This window comes from Fringilla coelebs (assembly GCF_963513975.1).
Source record: "Fringilla coelebs genome assembly, chromosome: 24".
Taxonomy (NCBI): domain Eukaryota; kingdom Metazoa; phylum Chordata; class Aves; order Passeriformes; family Fringillidae; genus Fringilla; species Fringilla coelebs.
The window spans coordinates 7,614,869-7,637,914 of record NC_140050.1 but is presented as its reverse complement, the minus strand read 5'-3'; the positions used below and the strand labels follow the sequence as shown (position 1 = coordinate 7,637,914).

Here is a 23,046-nt window from a genome sequence, read left to right as displayed (position 1 = left end):
ACAGCTTTAAACTGAAAGAGAGGTGATTTAGATTAGATACCAGGAAGAAATTCCTCCCTGGGAGGGTGGGGAGGCCCTGGCACAGGTGCCCAGGGCAGCACCAGGATCCCTGGCAGTGCCCAAGGCCAGGCTGGACATTGGGCTGGGAGCAGCCTGGGACAGGGGAAGGTGTCCCTGCCATGGCAGGGGTGGCACTGGGTGGGTTCTGAGGTCCCTTCCAGCCTAAACCCCTCTGGGATTCCATGAAAAAGCACCCACCACTGGGTTTCTGCCTTGTCCTGCTGTCTCTGGGTTGTGCCATTTGTATTTGGCTCCATTCCTCCTTATCCATCCTGTGCCAGCCTCAGGAAAGCAGCTCTGGGTGTGTTTGCAGTTGGCAGGATTGTTCCAGCCACGGCCAGCCCCATCTCAGTGCCACTGTGAGAGCCCCCATCGCTGTCACTGGGGGGCTGCTTGTGATGGATGTTCATTTTTTAAGAATCCCACCTTTTTTTAATTCCCTGCATTATTTCCCTTCTGTTCCCTCACCTGTTTTGGGATGGATTCCATGCCACAGACTCCCAGGGCTGTGATTCCCTGACACGGCTCATTGGAGATGACAGAGGATCCCTCCCAAATCTCACCCTGCTGCTGGCATCCTCCTCCCAAGCTGCCCTCCCCCAAACCTGTTCTGGGGGAAAAAATGCATTCCTGAGATGAGAGAGCTCTCCCATGCCAGGAGTGAGGGCTGGGTCAGATACTGCTGGGGAAGGACTGGGGTTTCCTAGGAGCTACCACAAATTAGTCAGCATTGTTGGGATTGCCCTCCTCACCCTCATTAGTGAGAGGAGCAGGAAGCTCTGCTGAAGCTCGGCTGAGCCTCTCTGCTGGGTGCTGGTGCCACTGTTCTTGGAGGGCAGCGGCACTGGGGATTAATAAATCCAAAAATCGCACCCTGGCTGACAGCACTTGGCACGCTGCTGCTGTGTGTGTCCCCTCTGGTCACTGCAGCTGAAGAGGAGATTTTCCTCTCCTTTCTCTCCCAGTCCCACTGTCTCTGACAGCCCTTTCCACGTGGGCTCTTCCATCACTTCTCTTGTGTTCTGTACTGGGAGGTTTGGAGGGGAAGGCTCCTGTTACCTGTGGCTGCTCAGAGGTTGTGGGCAGTGCAGGGGTCAGGGCTCAGGACAGTGCAGGGATCAGGGTTCAGAGAGTTGTGGGCAGTGCAGGGTTGTGGGCAGTGCAGGGATCAGAGCTCAGAGGGTTCTGGGCAGTGCAGGGATCCCCACACAGCCTCTGCTCTGCTCAGCAGTGCCAGCCCTGCCCTGGCAGAGCTTCCTGGCAGCACCTGCAGAAACTCTGGCACGGTGACTCGAGCACAAATCCTGTGGGGAGCAGGAGAGGGAGCTGGGGGGGCTCAGCCTGGAGGAAAGGGACCCCAGGAAGGACCTTCTCACTCCCTGCAGCTCCCTCACAAGAGGTGTGGGCGATCTGTGTTCCCAGGTAACAAGTGGTAGCACAAGGGGAAATGGCCTCAAGTTGCTCCAAATTGCTCAGGTTGGGAACAGGAAACATTTATTCAGTGAAAAAGGGAATAAACATAGAACATAGACATGAATAACCATAGAACAGACTGCCTGGTGGAGTCACCATGCCTGGATGTGCTCAAAAAATGAGTTGACGTGGCACTTGAGGACATGGTTTAGCAGGTAGGTGGACCTGGGGATCTGGGAGGCCTTTGCCAACCCTAATGGCTCTCAAATTCTATTCTGCTATTCCCCAAAGGGTTTTAAAAGGTTTCACTTAAGTGTAGAATCCCGTGGGACTCTGAACTAATCCCCCAGAAGGGCCAAGCTGGTAAACCTTACCGTGCCGCGCGTTTCGCGCCTCGGAGCGCTCGGTGTTGGAGCTTGCCCCGCGCAGGGCAGCGCTGCTTCCCCGGGGCTGTGCCGCTGCTCCCTGGCCCCTGCTGAAGCCCTCCCTTTGCTCTCCCCCCCCAGAGGACCAGCTGCCCCCCGGCTTCCCCAACATCGACATGGGGCCGCAGCTGAAGGTGGTGGAGCGCACGCGCACGGCCACGATGCTGTGCGCCGCCAGCGGCAACCCCGACCCCGAGATCACCTGGTTCAAGGACTTCCTGCCCGTGGACCCCAGCGCCAGCAACGGCAGGATCAAGCAGCTGAGATCAGGTGAGGGCTCGCTGCAGGAGCTGAGGGCTGCTGGGCAGGCTGCTCACGGGGTCCTGGAGCGGGGCAGGGCCGGGAGGCGCCGGCGCCGCCGCTGAGCTTTGGGGCGTTGGAGGATGTTGGCTTCTACACCAGAGGGGTTGGAGTCTGAGCCCTCCTGGATTCTCTGCTGCCCAGCTGGCAGCAAGGCAGTGACAGCAGGGGAGCTGGTGCCCATCCAGATGAGTTCCCTGGATCACAGCACTCAGGGGAAGCTGGGCCTGGCTGGGGCTGGGCTTTGCTGCTCAGAGCAAGAACCGCAAAGGAACAGAGAGCCGCTCTGGCAGACACACACGCCTGGTGCGGGGTCTCAGGCAGCCTCTGGCTGTCCAGCACCGTGGTGTGAGCAGAGCCCCTCAGAGCTGGTGGTGAAGAACAGCTCCTGCAGCGTGTCCCCAGCACCGTCCCTGCGGCTGGAGAGCTCTTGGGAATGTTCTGGAGTGACCCCTGGGTGCCTCTGCCCATGGAGTCCATCTCCACCAACAGATGTACCCCAGCTCCGTGGCTCTTGTCAGTTTTCCATCTTTCCCCATCTGCTTGTCCATCTGTCTCTCTCGTTTGTTTTCTGTTTGCTGTTTTGTGTGTGTGGCAACGTGACATCTCTTAATATTCACGTTTCAGGAGCTGTTTTTGTACTTGTTAAATCTGCCAGTTCTCTGTGTGAGAGTGTGTGCAAGGAGGGCATAGGTGGACTTATTTTTGAGTACTACTGATAAAAAACTTCCATTCATAGCTGCAAAAATGGAACAAGTTTTGCAAGTTCCACCTTTTGACAAAAACTAACCCAAGAAATAATCCTTTTCACAAACTGCTGGGGCTGACTGCTTTGACCCAGCCTACAGGAAAGGTGTCCGTGGTTCATTTTGAAGGATTCTTTGGCAAAAGAAAGGCATTGTTGTAGGCAGAGGGAAAGCAGAGGCTTTGGTGAGGCAACTGGAGTGGATTTGTTCATGTTAGACCTTTCAGAAGTTCTTCAGTAAAGTGACAGCCAACTGCTCCTGCCCAGACCCCTGCTGGCCCTGGAGAAATCAGTTCTGACTGTTCTGCTGGATCTGCACAGCCAGGCGTGGGAACACCTGGCTGTTCTCTAGCCCTGTTTGGCAAAGATTCTGCACCAAGTTCTGTGGGCCACTGGTGGAAGAGCTTCAGCACAGCTCCAGTTCAGTGTAGCTTTTACACACCTGCATAAATGCCTCCTTGTTCAGTGAAGCAAAGTCACAAGCAGATCCTTAAACTGCTTTGTTGAATTAGAACGGCTTGTTGAATCCCACGAACGCAGATGAGATTGACCTCCCTGTTTTATCATAACAGCTGAGGCAAATGCAAATAAAAAAAATCACTCAGCATAAATAATGAGAGGTAAACTAGAATTATATTATGCTCTGTGACCATGATCTGAAGTGTGAGTAATGCACAGGCAGATTATTTTTAATACATTCATCATCTTGCTAGAATGCCTTTACTCTTCAGCTGGGTTTGATCTGGTGTTTTCCTTGAAGCCACCTGAGTGCTGCCTTTTTATTCCAGTGAATTTATTAACCTCAGAGTGAACCCTTGACCCTTCTGATAAATAGAAGATACCTGCTGAGATTTAATCTCATTTACAGCTGCTTTAAATTAGTAAACTGGTGAAGGCCTGAAGCATCCCTGTAGTCTCCAGGGCACAAACCTGTTGCCTGTGTGTCAGGGAGTGCAGATCCTCGGGCAGTCAGGGCTTCCCAGCTCTCCAATTCCATCTGCTTTCATGGCCCTCCAAACCTTGTGTGTTCTGCAGAGAAAGGCCTGCAGAGTGCAGAATATGGACATGAGGGTGATTACCATGCACAGTGTCAGCACTTGTGTCTGTGCAAGGCAGTCCAGGCAGATTTGGGGGGGATTGTGAGTGAGGCTTGGGCTGCTGAGGTCAGATCTTCATTTAATACCTTCATCTTTCCAAAATCAAACTCTGCCACCAGAGGGGTGGCACCAGCACACGTCAGGGCACTGGGGGTGCTCCAGGACACTGCTGGTGGCACCAGGGTCTGTCCCCCACCAGTGGGACAGGGTCCCTGGGGTGCCCAGTGGCACCAGGGGAGGGTGTCTGACAGAACCCTGCCAGCAGGGAGGAGCAGCTCTGCAGGTAAATCACCTTGTGCTAGCAGGTTTAGGAGGATTCAGGGAGAAGTTCTCCCTGTGAGGGTGGGCAGGCCCTGGCACAGGTGCCCAGAGGAGCTGTGGATCTCTGGAATGTCCAAGGGCAGGTGGGCACTGGGGCTGGAGCAGCCTGGGACAGGGGGAGGTGTCCCTGCCATGGCAGGGGTGGAATTGGATGGGCTTTAATCCAATCCAGCCCAAACCAGGCTGGGGTTTAGTGACTGTTCCCTCTGAGGAATGAGCTGTGTGTGCCTGGCACAGGACAGACACCCAGATTCCCCCTGGCCATGAGGATAACAGCCGTGCTGCTGGAGGACAGGGGGTGCGAAGAGCTGCATTTTTATCAATTATCAGTGAGTGGCAGATACACAAATGAGCTCATTAAAAGGAACAAGCGAAATGTCAGACAAGGAGATTGTGGGGTGGGGTTTGGGTCTCATTTGTGTAAAATCTGGGTGTTTGGCTGGCAGTACAGACAGACCTCTGAGACCGTGGTCACACAGTGCCACTGTCCTGTGTGGGATGTGGGTCCTCACCCCAGCCAGGGCACGGGTGGCATCATTGACCACAGGGGCTTTTCCCTGGAGGGTCTTTCTGCTCCCCCTTCCCATCTCCAGATCAAATTGCCAAGCAGTTGGAAATCTTTCCATGCCTGGGGCTTGGGCTGAGGGCAAAGCTCAGTTGTCAGTCAGAGGAGAATGGGGAGAAGCTCTGGCTGGGCTCCTGCTTCTCTGAGACATCATGGACATCTCAGCCTTAGAGATCCAGGCTGGAGGAGAGTTTAAGTGGCCTTGGAAAATGGATACTTCTGCTTATCTTGGGACATTTGGAGCAGAAGGCAAAGCCAGTGTCCTCTGCTCAGCTGCCATCTAGGGGGGACACGGGAGGCAGCCTTCAGCCACCTTCCTCAGCACTCCAACACTAAAACCTTTTGTGTCTTGTGTGTGTCTTCTGTTTGCTAAATAACTGGCTATAACAAGCTTTTCTTTTCTTTTTTTTTCACTTTTTATTTAACATTCAGAGACTTTTGGTAAGTTTGTTCAATTAAAACCAATTTTAAAATCAAACCAAAAAACCCCAAACCTGCTAATGTGCAGATTTGTAACCCTTGCCCTTTAAACTAATTCCTTTGTAACAGCTTCTTGAGAGGCATGCTCTGCATTTCTTCTACTAACTCTTTCAGTAGGGATGTTCTGCCCTCTAAATTAATTTCTGCAGGGGTATTGCAGGCTACAAAAAAAAAAAAAAAAAGAATAGTAATAATAATTCTAATTAATTTATCTGTATAAAGAGATAACAGCTAAATATGGACCTCCTATCATTGCTTAGATTTTTTTGTTTTGTATCTTAGCAACAGTTGTCCTGGAATTCCCCAATTACACAATAGCTTGTACCCTGGAACTGTGATAATTGTGTTCACACCTGCAGGAGGTCTTGGAGTTTCACATCTAACGGGGTTATTGGCATTTTGAGGAGGGAGAATAGGGGGTGCAGCATTTCCAAAGTGAAGCTGTAAATCACAGGCCAGAGGGGAAGGATCCAGGAGGGGAAGAGCTCCCTCCAGCCCCTCTGCAGCCCCAGAAGGCAGGACCTGCCCCAGAGCTGTGTCCCTGTCCCTTTTGCCAGGTCCCCTTTGTGCCAGGGGCGAGGGGCTGCAGCTGCAGCCAGCCCAGCCCTGCAGAGCTGCAGGGAGCCTACCCCTGTGTGTGGGGCAGGGAGCTGCAGCAGCCCTGGGGAGACAGCCCAGCACACACACGCTCCTCTCCTCTCCTCTCCTCTCCTCTCCTCTCCTCTCCTCTCCTCTCCTCTCCTCTCCTCTCCTCTCCTCTCCTCTCCTCTCCTCTCCTCTCCTCTCCTCTCCTCTCCTCTCCTCTCCTCTCCTCTCCTCTCCTCTCCTCTCCTCTCCTCTCCTCTCCTCTCCTCTCCTCTCCTCTCCTCTCCTCTCCTCTCCTCTCCTCTCCTCTCCTCTCCTCTCCTCTCCTCTCCTCTCCTCTCCTCTCCTCTCCTCTCCTCTCCTCTCCTCTCCTCTCCTCTCCTCTCCTCTCCTCTCCTCTCCTCTCCTCTCCTCTCCTCTCCTCTCCTCTCCTCTCCTCTCCTCTCCTCTCCCAGGCTCAGGGATCCCGTGGGCAGCTCGGCAGGTGGGAGAGCAGGGAGGGGTGGTGGGAGCAGACCCCAGCCCCAGGGACAGAGGGGGACACCTGCACAGGGAGTTCTGCCTGGCACCATCCTGGCCCTTTAGAATCCCGAGGCCAGGCCCTGGAGCTGCCTTTGCCTCTGCTGCTACACCCTGGGCTGGCTCAGCCTCCAGACCTGCCCTGAACAGGCAGAGCTGCAGATCCAGGGAGGCTGTGCAAGGCAGTGGGAAATGTCTGCAGGGAGCATCTCAAAACCAGCTTTTCACTCCAAAAGTCAGCATGCAGTGGGAGCTGTTCCCCTGCAGTCCCCCTGCAAAGCTGGTGCCTCGCTGTGCCCCAGACCCTGGCAGCCTCGTGCAGGTGCTCGTGCCCTTACAGGGTATGGACTGCCTCCCCTGCAGGCCCATATCAAACCCTGCAGGGCCTGGCAGAGCTCCTCAGAATAATGAACCCAGTGCACATCCTCTTCCAGCACCCTCCTGCTGCCCCATGTTGAAGGTGGAGCTGGTTAGATGTGAAACTCCAGCAGTGAAAATCTCCCATCTGTGTCTGCCCGAGCCCGTTGGACTCCAGTTCAGGTGTGGGCTCATCCCGAAGCTGTCCAGGTTGGAGCTGGGGAGCCCAGGTGGCACTGCCCGCTCTCCCAGAGCCCTGTCCCCAGGCCAGGCTGTCCCCAGAGCTGCTGGCAGCCCCGTCAGGGGCTCGGGGGGTGGCAGCCTGCAGTGACACAAGAGGCGATGCTGATGTTGTGCCTGGGCTTGCACAGCTCTGACTTCCAGCATGTTTCTGCTGTCAATTAGAGGGAACTTTTGCAGGAAACTGCCAGGCTTAGCCAAGGCCAGAGAAGCTTTTGAGCCCTGGGTGGCGTTGGGATCTCTTCCCCTTCTCTACCCTCTTCCCATTAGCCTTGTTCCATATTGGTGCCACAGATGGCAGATTTTCACTCCAATTTTGAGACAGAAGGATGTATCAGAGGCTGTTTTTATTTCCACTGAATTGATCTGTAACCTTTTGCTGCTTTCTCTCTCTCTCTCTCTCTTGCTTTTTAAACCTTCCTGCCACCTCCTGGGTGGGGGTCTGCCCAAGTCCATGCTCCCCCACCTCTTCCAAGCGCTGTCTCTCCAACCTTTGTCCTGAGAGCTAACAACCTGCTTCATTAACCTTAGCTAGTTCCTAACCCTAACTAGATGCTAACTTTTCTCTAGCTAATAACCTAACCTCATAACTAGAAGCTGAGTCTAACTAGAGTCTAATCCCTAACACTATAATGCCTCTGTTCCCTTAGCTCCTTTGAAAAATAAAGGTGAACTCTACTTAGCATCTCTGTATTTTTGCCTCCTATCCTGAGAATGGAGCATTGAACCGCAGCAGAAGGATGAGCAGGGCTGAAGGATAAGGAGGGAAGGGGTTTTTGGTGATTAAGGCAGCAGATTGGCACGGGGGAGGCTTTGACTCCTGTTCTTGCCTCTGCCAGTCTTCCCTCCGTGACCTTGGGCAAGTTGCTTCACCTCTACCTCAGTTTTCCCCGTGTGTAAAGCAGGATCACACCTCTGCTGTTCCTCCCAGGGGAGAGGAGAGGGTGAGAGGCTGGTATTTGTCATTTAAGGTGCTCCACAGCCCTGGCTGGGAGTGCTGCAGGGTGGCAGCAATGTCACCACTGCAGAGGAGCTTGTGCATCCCTCCCTGGCCAGAGGCAGAACTTGGCCCTGCGGGATCTGCCCTGTTCTCAGGATTGGGGTAAAAACCCACCAGCTAAACCCCCTTCTCTGATAAGTTCTGAATGCCACTGTGAGCAAAAGGACCTGCCGTGTGTTCAAAGGAAGATGGTTTGGTTGCTAGCCCAGGAGGTCAGATGGGGGACAGGGCTTTCACCCTGCCCGAGGCTGGGCACAGACAGCAGGAGGGGTTGGAATGGAATAACCCAGGGGAGAGGCAGCCAGCAGGGCTCTTCTCTGCACACAGCCCCTCCTCGGTGGCTCCAGGGCCACTGCAGGAGGTACCCGGCAGCCCTGTCACCTCCTCAGTGCCCAGAGCTGCCTCAGTGCCCAGGCAGAGCCCTGAGGGGTGGCCAGAGGTCCTGAGCAGCACAGGCACTGAGCTTGCACATCTGGGCCAGGAGCTAAAGTCTGGAGCTAGCCAAGGTGGGTCCAAACCTGCAGCTTAATGTGGTGCAAGGTGCCCACGTGTCCCCGTCCCTGCCCGGGCTAACACAGCCCCGGTGTCCCCAGGAGGGGGAAGGTAAATGCAGGGTCATTCAGGGAGTAGCAGACAGGGATGTTAGCTGAGAGCCTGAGGAGTTTCTTTACATTCCTGCACCAAAATGGAGCCAGTCTCAAGCCCTCTGAAGCCAAGAGCCACGGGAGGCTCTGCAAACAGCCAGCTGGATTGGGCTGCTGGAAAGGACACCCCGCTAAAGTATCCCGAGCCCTCTGCAGTGTCCTGTAATTTAAGATGAGACAGACCAAGGAGTTTCCTACTGGGAACTGTCTTCCTTGCCTCAGGTCCTTTTCCCACGGGCAGTGCAGGTGTTTGGGGTTTTGCAGTCATTTCACTCATTTTCTTTGTTTTCTTTGCAGAAGGTACACCGATCCGAGGTAAGACACCCCCAGCTCACTCACTCACCCACTCTCCAAACACTTCTCTCCACACAGATCCCGTTCCATTGCCCTCTGCTCAATACAGATCCGTGTTGTTGTTACGTTTCCTTGTCCTGCTTCACCTCTGGATATTTCTTTTTTATACCTGTCTTTATTTTATCTATGGTTATAATGTCCTTTTTTGTTTGCTGGGTGCACTTGGTAATACTGATACTGTTATTCTAATAACGTCTCCGGCTGCGCTGCCTCAGATTTATGGCAGAGTTTTAAGAGCTAATCTCTCCAGGACTATGAAGGACTGAAGTTTATCTCGAGCATTAAATGCTCTCAAAGCTTGGTAAATACTTAGGACTTCTCTTGATTGGTGCAAAGTGCTCCCGAGCTGCTGATGGTGATGGGAGTTTTCCAGTCCTTTGCTCGGGCAGATCTTCAGCACTTCCATCTCAGCCTACTCATTTGTTTGGCTCCAGAGCCTCTTTCCACTCCCTCCCCACTCTCTTACCCTTAGGTTTCTCTGGGAAAGATCCACGGTAAGTAGCTTCTGCACTGTCTCTTTAATGGAGTCAAAAATTGACCTCAAGCAGAAAGGCAGGAGGAGTTGGGTGTGCACCCCTTGGAAGACCCTGCTTTGGTTTTATCTCCACTGGCACATTTAGAATTCCATAATTCTCTGCTGGTAAAAGCAACAGGAGGTGCTGTAGGTGAGATTTACGTTTTCACACATCATGTCTGTTGGCTCCTGACAAGTGCTGAACACTCCTCACCCTCTCTGCAGCCTCATTTCTGCCATTGCCTTGGCCAGCAGGGGTGAGGAGTGGGCAGGGAGGGAGGGGTGAGTCCCTGCTCCCCAGGGAAAGCTGCCCACTGCAGTGCTTGGATCCCTTCCTGCTCTGGAGTGAGGCTGCATCTCCCCTGGGTACCCTCAGAGCAGTGATGCTCATGAGCAGCACAGAAAATGGTTCTGGAACCAATGGAAACAACGCACAGATTTGTCCAAATTAACAGAAGTTTCTGGGAAAACTCACCAGCAGCTTTCCACCCAAGTGGAGCTCTCCAGCAGCAGAGCTGGAGCTGTAATTCCATATGAAAAATGCTCAGCTGGGTGCTCAGTGGGAAGCTCCAGCCAGTTTTGGTTTTAACTCCTGTTGTGCTGAAACACCCGCAGATTCTTTTGGAATGGATTTTGTTTGGTTTACTGGTCTGGGTGGGGCTTTTTGGGTTTATTTGCCTCTGTTCTGCCTTTGGGGGCTCCCAGGCCCGGGGGATGCTGAGGGGAATTGCACTCACACCCCAGCCCTGTCCCAAATCCTCTGCCAGCCCCACGTGCCCCCACCAGCATCGTTCCCACCCACGCACAGGCGGAGGAACGTGAGCTGTGTCCTCCTCTGTGAGCACACTGCTTTTTCCCTCCTGAAAAGGCTGTGTCTGCAACCAACAATGATCTCATTTGCACTCCTCTCACTTAAGATTTTATCAATACTATTACACTGAGCTGGAATTGTTTGGTTTTCATATTTAGGTGGGGTTTTTTTCCAGAGATGGGAGTTAAGAGTCTTACCACATGTGAGCTCTGTCCATATCTGTAGTATAATCATGTACTCCTAATACATAAAACATTTGAGAGCCTGTTGAATTATTTATGTAGTATGTATTTTAACCGGAGTTTTGCAGGGATGAAGCCTTCTGAGGTAAATGAGGCAATTTTCTTCCATGTAGTTCCATGCTGCATCTCTCTGCATATTTGCTGACAGGAATCTTTAGTTTGGGCTCTGGGTATATTCTTGTAGACTGCAATAATATACAAGTTTAAGAAAAGCCCTAATCCTTTTGGCCCAGATGATGTAAACCATGCAGGCAATTTTGAAGTTCCAATGCAGCACTTACAGGGTTTTCCCTGGGGAATATTTACTATCAGCGAGGTGCTTTTCACAGGGGCTCTTATCTCCCGTAGGCTTCCTGAGGAGCAGGTATGGGCACAAAACAAAGGCAGCAGCGATAGAAATTCCCCAGGCAGTGGGTGACAAAGCCTTTCACTTTTATGGTCACCGCTTCAAATTGAGCAAGGGAAAGTCAACTGCCTGCTGATGGATTTCTGGGGATCACAGTAATATGGATTATTGAGGCTGATTTCGGGAGTTCTGGTGCAGAACGCCTGCATTGCAGAAGCCACACAAACTTGGTGCCTTTGCTGATGAGTTCAGGACAAAGAGCAGCGCTCACTACAGAGGGGGGATTGCATTTTCTCTCCGTGCTGGGTCCGGGGGGCTCCGTGCTCCCGTCCCGGTGTGCGTGAGCCCGGGGGGAGGAACGAGCACCAGCAGAGCCAGCAGAGCCTGACGATGTGTCTGTGCTGCCGTGTCTTGTCCCCTCACAGGTGGGCTGCAGATCGAGAGCAGCGAGGAGACGGACCAGGGCAAGTACGAGTGCGTGGCCAGCAACAGCGCCGGGGTGCGCTACTCGTCCCCCGCTAACCTTTACGTGAGAGGTAGGGAGCACAGCGGCTCACCGGCACTCAGCCTCCTCCTCCTCCTCCTCCTCCTGGCCCATCCCAGCCCTCCCCAGCTCGGGGGCTCCCCGCTGCCCCCCGCATCCCTGTGGGGCCGCAGGGCAGGGCTGGCTCACCCACGGCCGAGCCAAGGGCGCACCCCGGAATGTGCCCGGCCCGCCCGCAGAGAGCCGCTCCGGCTGCAGACAGAACTCCCCTTCCTCCCAAAGGATCCCTGCTCTCTGGAAGCAGGGGGGTTCGGTCCTGCTGCTGTGGCTGTGAGAGCAGGGCAGGCCCCTCTGTGTCCCTGGATGCCCCCAGAGTGCGGCAGGAGGGTGCATTGGCACTGCTGCCCTCAGTCCCAGCTGCTCTTCCCTGTGCCAGCAGTGATTTGTCCCTGGTTCCTTGGGCACTGAGCTGGGGACACCAGCAGCCATCCTGCCTCCGTGACAGCCCCTTCTCCCTGCAGCAGGGGAACAGATGACAGGGGATTGGCTTCTGCTCCACGTCCCCTCGATGTTCTCCCACCCCCTGGGCCAACAGCCTCTCCACTTTCTCTTTTTTTGATCTCTCTGACCTGTAATATTTTGTGCGTAGCTTCGGTTTAACATCTTTCCACAGCAAAAGCCCTTTTGGTAATGAGAGAGCAGGGCTGGTCCTTCTCAATTTAAAAAAAGAAAAAAAAAAAAAAAGAAAGAAAAAGAAAAATGCCGTTGGGAGGAAAAAAGAAAAGTTACATCCCAGCAAACTGTTCCCATTTCCATCCCATCGACAGAGGAGGCGCCTCCCACCTACACTCACGTTAATCTGCAGTCCAATGCAGAGCCATGCTCCTGTGTGCACTCCTTTCTCTCTCTCTTTCTCTCTCTCTCGTGTCTCACGCTCACTAAATCACATGCACATGGAGAGAAGGCTTTTAATAATTTAATGTTTCCAAGCTAAATTTTTAAATAGCCTTTTGTGGCCAGCTGGAAAATTGCGTTTGAAATTTGCCCTGTCGCCTGGGCCCCGAAACTCCGCTTTTGGGAGTGTCAATCTGGATCCAATACTAATTCAGGGCTGAATCCATTGCAGACAGCTTAGCTGGAATGGTTTGGGTTCTTTAAAAAAAAAAAACAAAACACCTAAAAAGAAAAGAAACAGGAAAAATGTGGGGATTTTTCATTATTGTTTTGTTTATAAATTTCCTCTACTTTTCTGGCCACTCGGAAACTACCCAGGAGACAAAGGTTGTAACACGGTGTTGTCTCCACACCTGGATGGGAGGGCTGCAGGTGATAGCCCTGTTCCTACCCCAGTTAGCCCGTGTGTACCTGGGCCTGCCTGCAAACCAGCACTAACCTGCCGAGAGAGTGCAGAACACAGCGTGTGCCAGCTCGGCCTGTGGTTTGGGTGTTTTTCATGCTGTTTAATTCCTTGTTTCTTGTCTGTTAATATCGTGGAAAGGTAACAAATTTCTGAAATGGATTTGCTTTGGTGGGAGGGAGAGTTCATGCACATTTTTCTTCCCGTTTTTTTGTTTTAAAAGAGTCTCGAGCACTCTTGTGTTTCCAATTGACTTGTTTCTCCCATAACATGCTTGTCTCTATAGACCACCTGGGATAGGAGTTGTAAGTTTGAACATTGCAAGGAAATGGTTTGGTTTGGTTTTGCTTTTCTTTTTCCTTCTTCTAATTATTTCTGTTTTCCTTATTCAGTCCCGTGGTGGAGGCAGAGTGAGCAGGGCTGGGTGTGGGGCCGGGGGGCTGCTCTGCCCGGGGGCTCCGCTCCCCCTCTCCGAGGAGCAGAGGGACTGCAGGGAGGGAGGATCCTGCCTGGGCTCAGCACCCCCGTGGGGCTGACTCGGAGCTAGGATTGCTCCCAGCCTGGCCTCCCTGTGGAGCTTGGTTGGGCTTAAAGGGATGGGAGGGGGAGCGTTAGGAAGGCAGGAAAGAGGGTCGTTACTATCTTCATTTTTTTCCTTTCTTTTTATTTTGGTTAAGAGAAAAAAAAAATCAATCAATTTGCAGCTGACAGCCTTGAGAAGGCCTTTTTTTACTCTCTCTGTGTTTCCCCTATTTTTCTCTTCTCCTCATGTCATTGTGTTCCGCATCAAACCCCCTTAACATCCCTCAGAGCTACGAGAAGGTTGGTGTGGTTTTTTTCTTTTTTACTTTCTTTACCCACATTTTTACATTCGTAAGAAAAAAAAAATGAAAAAAAATTTTAAAAAATGAAAAAGAGAAAAAGCAAGAAATCTTTAAGATGAGCGAGACCCGCGCATTCCCGGGTCTCACGGAGATGAGTTGAGTTGCATTGTGGGCCTCTCTATGCATCCTTTGGTAATGTTGCTGAGTTCTTGCACTTTTTTGTCGTCATGGTTACCTTGCCGTTTGGACATTGGGCCTGATGCATGATAGGAGAATGTAACAATCTTCTTTGCATGCCACTTTTTAAATTAATTATGAATTATTTTTTCGATATATAAATATGTATCGTTTCTTTCTGTTATACAATTCTGGTTTCTTTGAAGTGGATTTACTCTTACTTTCCAAATTTTTGGTTCCGTTGGGTTTTTTGCTTTCTCTTGATTTCCTGTTTCTGTTTTGATTGGTTATGCTGTGCTGTAGTTTATTCCAAACGCATTGTGAGAAGCCAGTGTTCCTGCCCACCCGGTGGTAACTGAACTCCTCAATCCCTGCAGGAGGAAAGGAGTCACACAGCTCTAACGCCTGTCCATGGAAGCCCTGCTATTTGGGACAAGCCTTTGTTTTGGGGGAGGGAGGGATCTGGGAAGTGGAAAAGATGGTGAGAACCCAGGGGTTCATTCCAAGAGTTAGAGCAGACCCTGGGTCAGTTAATGCTGATTTATTTCTTGAGGTGTGGCTCTTGTTCCGCCTCCTGCACGCAAAGAAAAGCCCTGACCCCGCTCCGGGGGCTTCCCCAGCCGTGGGAGCTCCTCACTGGTCACTGCCCAGTTCCCTCCAGTAACAGCAGGAGCGGTCAGCCCAGCGTGGCGCTGACAGGGAGCTCCTGCAGATCCCAAATCCCACGCTGTTCTCTCCTGGAGCACCCTCGAGGGCCAGGCAGAGCCCCAGCCCCAGGCAGAGCCTGCAGAATCCCGTGGAGGAGGTGACCCCTCGTCCTGGGAGGGCTGGGAGGGCAGGGCAGCCGGGCAGCTGCCTCCTGGCCCTGCCTCTGCCCACTGTCCCGCTCCCTTCCTGGCACTGATCCACCGCTGCCTGTGCAGGCACCTCCAAACCCAGCCCAGCGAGGGCAGAGCCTCCTTCCAAAGGAGCGTGGCAGGAGAAGCGCAGCTGCGCAGGCACTGCAGCGGTGCTGGGGCACATCTGGCAGCCGCAGCTATTGCAAACGGCAACCAGCAATCTGGCCCGTGACATTGGAGCCGAAAACGCCTCTTTTCCCTCTTCTCATCTCCCTGTTCATCCCCGAGAAGCTCCTGTCGCCTCCCATGTGCGCATCCCGAGCGGGTGGGGCGCATGGAGAGCGGACAGGGGGTGTGCGGTGTGTCAGTGGTGCCAGTGGTGCTTGGTGCTTCCCCCGTGCAGAATGCCAGCCCCTTCCCCGGCTGCGCCTTTCCCCTCCTGCCGGCCCCACCTCTCAACCAGTACCAAAGGAGTGGCTTTCCTAGGGCACAGGTATTAAAGCTGTGTGATTTTTGAGAAATCCAGTGCAGTATTGACACAGTATCTGTCTCTCTCTTCCTCTCTCTCTCTCTTTCTCTCTGTCTGTCCTTCTCTTTTTTCTTAAAATGCTGAGATTTCAGTGCTCGGACCCTCAGTGCTGGTATTCTCCCCTCCCCTTCCGAGTCTCCTCCCTCCCCGTAGGCACCAGGGTACCACTCCCAAATGCTGCTCTCTTGAGAATTCTCTGGGAAGAGACCAGCTGTGGCTCTTCTGACTGGGATGCCAACAATAGCCAAAAAACATCCCTCAGTCCCAAGGCTCTTTTTAAAGGAAAAAAGAAAAAAAATGCTTGTTCTATTAAAAAAAAAAAAAAGGAATAGCATTTGAAATGAGGTTTTCCCATCCCACCTCCCTCCTGCCTAGGACTAAAAGGTGATAATCACTCCTAATTACAGGATTTTCCTTCATGACTAGGAGTTTGAGTTTCAGGATTTAGGTGCAATTAAAAAGGGATTTATACACCATTATTTTTTATTTGTTTATTTTCTCTTTTATAAAGTATTTCTAACATGGCCAAACTGCACTGCTGCTGCTAAGAATCTCTTGTGATCTGAGAAGGCTTGAAGATTAAATTCTTCCTCAAGAGCCAATAAAAATAAAAGTCATGATAATGACATCAACAACAATAAACTAAAGCTAAATGGGATGTAATCATGATAGGCTGGAATGACACTGGGTGAGGAAATAGAGACTTGATGCCTGGCTGGAAGAGGTTGTGTGGTTTGCTAAAGTTATGGTCTCTGAGCAGCCTGGTCTAGTGGAAGGTGTCCTGGGGGAACAGGATGGGCTTTAAGGTCTTTCCAACCCAAACCATGGCCATGGTCTGGAAATTATTGGTGCAGGGTTTGCCTCGTGTGTTATTGCAGCTCAGATCTTGCCATGGTCCAAAGTACCAGAGTGCTAGCAGGGGATGCCCAGGGGAGGCCAGAGGCAGAAGCATCTTCCTGGAGAGCACAAAAGCAGGGCAGAAGCAGGGGAGGTGATCTCTGCCACCAGCCCAGGTGTGTGGCAGTTCAGGCTGAGCCCCCTGCCCAGGCTTCACCTGTGGCTGGTGAAAAGGTGGCTGCAGCTCTAGGGGCAAGCCAGCACCTCGGGGGGAATCCTGGTTTCTGAGGGAGCCATGCAGCTCACCTGGCTTTCCAAAATCTCCTGGATGCTTCCCTGTACCCCCAGGGACACGGGTGCCATCAGACTTGTGGCCCATAGTGGTTGCAGGAAAGGGTGGATCCAAAATCCTGCAAAGAGCTGTCTGCCCGTGGTGGTGTTTGAGAGGCTGCCCCTGGATCCCTGCCCAGGCCAGGCTGGACACTGGGGCTGGAGCAGCCTGGGACAGGGGCAGGTGTCCCTGCCATGGCAGGGGTGCCACTGGGTGGGCTCTGAGGTCCCTTCCAGCCCAAAGCACTCTGTGGTGTTTTTCTCTGTAATCAGGGACCACGTGGGGGGCTCAGCCATCACCCCAGAGAGGGCACGTGTCCCCTCAGCCAGGACCTGTGTCCCCTCTGCTTTGCCCCTGGAAATGGAGCACTTTGCAGCTCTCCTCTTAATCTGGAAGCTGCAGGCAGCCGCCTGGCTTGCTCTGGTTTGATCCCAACTCCCAGCTGCTGGCTGGGATGGAGCCCTGTGTGCGAGGACCTCGTGTCCCTGTGCTCCTCCACGTCCCAGAGGAAGGAGGGATGAGCTGTGGGGGCTGAGCCCCAGATCCCCAAATGCAATGATCCCCCGAGCTGCTGCTGGTACAGGAGGCCTTGTCGTGGTTGAATTTAGCAGAATTAAGAATTTTCCCCTTTTTCACACAGTGGGCCCCTGTCAGGAGCTACAAAAGGCAGCAGTTGGGATGCTGCAGGGATAATCCCTCCTGCTCTCTGCTCCAGCTTCTCGTGGCTCTGCTCTTTTCCAGCCCAGGGAGCTGTAAATGGCTCAGCAGGCATTTAAGGCAGCCCAGTGCCTGCTCAGGCCCTGCCTTTGCTGCTTGTCACCATCAGCACGAGCTTTGTCACCCCGAGCCAGGTTCTGCAGCCCAGGCCCTGCTGAGAACGTTCCCAAGGCTCTCTGGAAAACCTCAGCTCATTGAGAGACCAAAGATGAAACCAGGCCAGGGCAAAACATGTGAGAGCTGAACTAGTGGAAATCAATTAAAATAAAACCCACAGAAAGGGCAGGGATAGTGTGCCGAGCACCTCGGGAAATAAAGCTTCAAAATAGATTAAATTTTACTAATTTAAGCAATAATTTAGCCTGTAGCCTGGGTTAAGTTTGGCACATGAGTAATTTGACCATCAGACCAGAGCTGCTGGTTGGTTCCAGGTGGAACCATTGCTGAGCTTTTCCCTTTCAGTCCCATTTAGAGGTTGAAGGAAATAATTCCACATGCACTAGAGATTTAACAAATAGCCACAAGGTCAAAGCAGTCATTGGTATTTTAAACTGTAGGAATTTTAATACCTTTTTAGACTAGATTGATAAATTCTTTAAAGCAGAAGGAGGGAGGCAGAACCACCACTGGGTTCTACAGCTGCCTCTGCAGTGCCCAGTTTCCAGGTGCTAAAATTGAGGGATGGAGAGTTCTGGGATGATTTTAAAGGGTTATTTTAGCATTTCTGTGGGTGGGGGAGCGCCCTGTCCATGTTTGGGGTGTCCTCAGCTCTGAAATTCTAGTTCCAAACCAAACAAAGCAAACAAAAACTTCACTGTGTTTCTGCAGAAGGATTTCTCAAGGGTATCAGGAAATGGAAATGGATACAAAAAGCCACCCCCCAAAAAAAAACCAATCAAAAAAAAAATCCAAACTGTGTATATATCTATGTATATACATGACTATCTCTCTATAGAGGGCACTTTGCAGGAACACTGTGCTGTACTGATCTCGAAATCTCTGCCTGCCTGTGTCTCTTACACCTTTTGCATCGCTGTTCTCTTTGTTTTAGGGGAAAAAATTAGATTACACCTTGTCAAATTAAAATAACAAAAACTAAATCGGTCAAGTCTGTGTTTAAAATTACAGAGCTGCGTGAAAAACAATTGGATTCTGATTATTTTCTGTTCAATCCTGTAAAAAAACAACAGGAAAAAAAAAAAAGAATTGCAAAAGACCAGAGATGTTCAGCCAGCCTGTCGCTCAGCTAATGTGGTTTTTTAAGTGAAAAGTAACAATTATTGGGAAGGTAATGGATTTCCTCCAGACCAAATCCAAGCCTTGGTCTCATTCTTTATTTATCTACCTGTTTACGTATTTATTTTCTTTGCTGTGAAGGAAATGAGGAAGGAGATGGGCAGGAGGAGGGAAGCTTCTCGTCCTGTGGAGGGGCAGAGGTCGGAAATCCAAAGCCCAAAAGGTCTCAGCCCAGGGGAACGAGCCTGGAATTGGGACAGGGAGAGGCAGAGGCGGCTGCACGGACACGCAGGGGCAGGGACAGACCACATTTGGGAGGGGAGGACAGGTGTAATCTAAGCTTCACTAATAATGTAGAGGCTGCACATTATTTTGGCACCCTTTCCCCTACCCCTCCTCATTTTGGAGCAAGACGGAATGACTCCTGTCTCCCCAAAATGGCCAATAATGTCCGCCTTCTCACCTCATTTGGAGCAGCAGCTTGCTGAGTGTCAAAATGTTTAATACCATTTGGTTTTGTTTGGTGCTTTCAACCAGTCACTTCACTTTCTTTTGTTTCCTTTTTTCGATTGATTTCTTCTTTAAGGTGTAAGATGCATTTCTCTTTGAGTTGTTTTGATGTGAATCGGGGTTTGAAGTGACAGGTTCTTGTCCAGGACATTCTCCTTTCCCCACCTCGCTCCTCCTCCAACGTTTTTTCTCTCTGTGGGAATCTGGAAGGGGCTTTAAAAGAGCAGTTGGTGGGGTTCCTCAGCACAAACTGGTTGGTCCTCAGGTTTCTCTCATTAGCAGCATCATGGGAACACATTTTAAGGATGGATTCTGGTGTTGCAAAAGTCAACCCTGGACCTCCCAGTGTCTCTTCCAATCAGGTCTGTAAATCTTGCAAAAACACCTCTCACCTTGTGGACCCCGAGTGGTGGTGGGGAACCTGAGCCGTGCTGATTGGGACCAAAAAAGCCAAAAATGCCACTCACAGAACACAAACTGGGTCAACCTCTGCCTCCGTGAGCAGCAACAAAACCAATTGGCTTCCCAAGGGTGTGAAAAGTTATGGATCTGTTCTGTTTCTAAAGAGCACAATTTGGGGTGCAGATTTGCAGTGTGAAATGCTTATCCAACAATTAACAGACTCATAACTAACTGCACTTAATTTTCCTGTGCCTCTGAAATGGCTTCTCTGCATTGAAATAATTTAATTGCATCCCAAACATCCAGCTCCAGTCCTGGAATCTGGTTCTATCCGTAACAAGCTGTATCCTTGTTTGAAAAAAAGCTCCTGAGAGTTTTTTGGCCGTGGACAATGTCTGTTTGTGTGTGCCTGCCTGTGTGTGTCTGTCGGGAGCTGTTGCACATGGAGCATGCACATCCGTGTACGCATGCGGGGTCTGGCAAAGCTGGCCTGGAAACCAAACACCCCTGGAACTCAGGGAAGGTCCTTCTTGCACCAGAAACTGGGAAAAGTGTTATTAGGCAAGTGTTTATAAAGCAGAGCCCTGACTGCCCCGTCCCAATGTTTCCTTTCCAGAGAGAGCAGTTCTGTTCTTCCCGATCCACTGAAAGTGCTGGATAGCAAAATGGAAGGGATCCCTTCACCTGTTTTTTTTCTTGTGAAATTCCCCTTTCTTCAGCTGCTGTGGAGCTGGACCCAGAGCTGAAATTGGTCTTGATTCCATCTCCAGCTTCCTTTCCTCCACGGCTCTCCTCCTCCTGAACCTTGACCTAAAGGCTGACCCAGAGATTCTCAGCTTGACAAATTCCCTGTCTCCAGCCAAATGCAAATGTTACAGCAATTAAAATAAGCAGCAGCCTGATGGCTCTGGGTAGCCAGAGATGAACCCTGTGCCTTATTGTGGCTGTCACAGCCCTGAGCCATTGCAGGGCTGTATCCAGGGGACTCTCTGAGGTCCCCAACATTTAACTGGAGTTCTTTTCCCATCCTAGATCAGTGTGTGGATGTTGGTATATCTGTGCACACAGGAGAGTCTGGGTTTTTTTTAAACCAGGATGCACCAAGGAAGTGCTGCTGCCTGTTTTGGGCTCGGATCAGCCCTAATCCAAATTCTCCCTCCTTGTGGAAGGGGTGGTGCTGAGGGCTGGCATCCAGAGGTGCTGGGTGCTTGCCTTGGAGGGTGACAGCCCAAAGTAAGGATCCCCGAGACCCCAGGGCCGACCTGCACCCTGGGTGCTGTCAGGAGGAGGGCAGGGCTGCTCTGCAGCATTTTGGGAACGTGCTCTGTGCAGCCCCTGAGCTTGTGTTTTGTGAGTGGATTTCTCCTTCCGTGCCCAAAGCCACAGGCAGGAACAGTGGGTTCCCTTCAGACTCCGATTCTCAGCACTCCGCCCTACATCAGATGATGCTTTTCAGTTATTAAATTCTGGTTTGTTCTTTCTTTTTCTTTTCTTGGTTTTTTTTTTATTATTTTTCCCCTTTCTTTTTCAGTTGGGTTTCATTTCTTTGCGATTAGCTTCGGTTTGGATTAATTGTCTTGTTCTGTTCCCATGACAACTCAGTGTTTGCATCCCACCTGCCGTTGTTTGTGCTGTTGATGCTGTTTGCTGCCCGGATCCTGTCCGGACGTGTCTCCCCATTCCTCCTCACCTTTCCCACCTTGCCTCCCCTCTCCAGAAGGTCACGTACCAGCCCCCCCCCAGAAGAGTCATCCCCACCCCAGATCTGTCTGCATGTTGACCCCACTTGTTTCTTTCCGAGTTCTCTCCATCTTGTCTCAGACTGTGACAGGTGTGGTTTCCACTGGCTCCATTTTCTGAAGTGTGGTACTTCTGGGAGCAGTGGGAAGCAGGATGGAGTGGGAGACAGGGATGCACTCTCGTGGCTAGGGCTGAGTGTTCTCCCTAGTGGCAGGAGGGAGCAAGGAGCAGGTTTCCTGATCCTTTGAGCCAGAGCTGGTGCCTGAGGTGGAACAGACGCCGTGGTACCCCCCTACACCAGGTAGAAAATCATCTTCTGGTGCCAGGTGAGCTTGCAGCCCCTCCCTCCACATCCCCATCCTTCTCCCAGCTGAGGGCATGCCCCCTGTTCTCTCTGCAAATCCCTGCATGCAGGAATTCCTCTTTGCCCCCTCTGAGCTCCTGATGCCACCAGTCTGGAAGTCTTCTCTTCCTTGCCTCCCAGTGCTGGTTCCTGGCTACTGGTTCTCACAGAAAAGGGTCTGACAGCCCGATGGGGAGAGCAGACCTTGCTGGGACAATGTCCCTTGCCACCTTGCAGGGGCTCCAGTTGGCTTTTGTTTGCCAAAGCCCCACTACACGGCAAACGGCCCCTCCTGGCAGTGCCCTTCCCCTTGGAAAAGATCCACAAAGCTGAAGATAAGCACTGGCAAGCCCCAAGACAGTTCCAGGGGACATCTGAAGGCACTGGGAGGGACAATGGCAGGCTCAGCCCTGCTGTCCTTTGCTTTGCTTTGGCATGAGGCAAAGCCACCCAGCTGTGGAGAGGTTGTGCAGAGGTTACCTGGGAACAGACGCAGGAACAGGGAGTTCTCAGCCCCCCAGACCCTCCTGCCCCTCGCCCAGCCTGCCTGTGGCAGTTCCTGCATGGCTGTCCCTGGAGCTGGAGGAATCCTGCACCCTGCTCCTCTCCAGCTGCTGCAGTTCCTGCATTTTCCCTGGGTCTTATATCCTTTTGTCTTTCTTGTGGGAGGAGACCCTTCCCTCAGCCCCCTCCCTAGGCCCTCTCTGATCCACACACATTCTCCTTTGTCCATTCCCCTGCTTCCCCCCTGAGGAAGGGCACCCAGCATCCCTCCAGCCAGCCCAGGTAGCTCAGAAAATGGAGCCAAGGAAACCACAGCCTCCCCTTTGCGTCCATGTTCTTCCTGTGTAAGGTCTGGAAGCTGCATCCACCTCTCTGCTAAGGAGATGCACAGAACATGTCACTGTTTTCTCAACGTTAAAAGTTTCATTACCTTGTTTTTCTTATTAATTCTATTCTATTTATTATTCCGCCAGGGCTGAGATGTGACAATGTGAGCCACCACATTGAGTCACATCAGCTAGAAAAAGTATGCAGCATTAAAGTGGGTTTCCCCCTCCCCTCCCTCTCTCTCTCTCTTCTTTCTCCCTTCCCCTCTTGTTCTCCTTCTCCTGGTCTTCCTTCCTTTCTCTGTCGCTCACTTTCTATCCAGTATCCATGTGGGCACTTGCTACTGCCCAGAAATTAGATTTCTCTGCATTTTCCTCTCTCTTTCTCTCTTTCTCTCTCTCTCTTTTTTACCTATTTTGCATGATGTTTGTGACTCTGAGAGCTGCATCTATCGATGGAACCGTGTCAGATCTTAAAGAGGCTTCGTTAGGGTTTCTATACCCGAAAACCACAAAAATTTCATTAGAGTTTCTCATCTTTTCCACACTCTCTCTCGCTCCAGGGGGGCTGTGTTCCCCTGGACGCTTCTCACACGCAGACACCGACTAAATTCTGTCCCGCTCCGGGGACTCCCTCTCCTCCCTCGTTTATCCTTTTGCCTTTCACTTCCCAAGTGGAGCGTCTGGAGTTCGGGGATGCGATACTTCTCTCTTTGTTGAATTCTCTGGGTCCAACAAGGCAAAACGTTGAGAAGTTTCCATCTCCATCCCAACCTTCTCCTGGCCCCCCACCCCACGTCTGCAGCAGCCCCGGGTGGGAGGGGGCCCCTCTCTGGAGGGGGCACCTGGACCACGCCGAGTGGTGCTGGAGG

At 51.9% G+C, this 23,046-nt stretch overlaps 1 protein-coding gene across 1 annotated transcript in view; it reads left to right on the top strand.

Moving 5' to 3' along the window:
* The window catches only part of PTPRS (protein tyrosine phosphatase receptor type S), a 127,538-nt gene that overhangs the window by 59,401 nt on the left and 45,091 nt on the right, over positions 1-23,046 (top strand). Inside the window, exons 5-6 of the mRNA XM_084220927.1 lie at positions 1,980-2,168; positions 11,444-11,554. Of these exons, the coding sequence (XP_084077053.1) occupies positions 1,980-2,168; positions 11,444-11,554 (300 nt within the window). The remainder of the gene's footprint in view (positions 1-1,979; positions 2,169-11,443; positions 11,555-23,046) is intronic.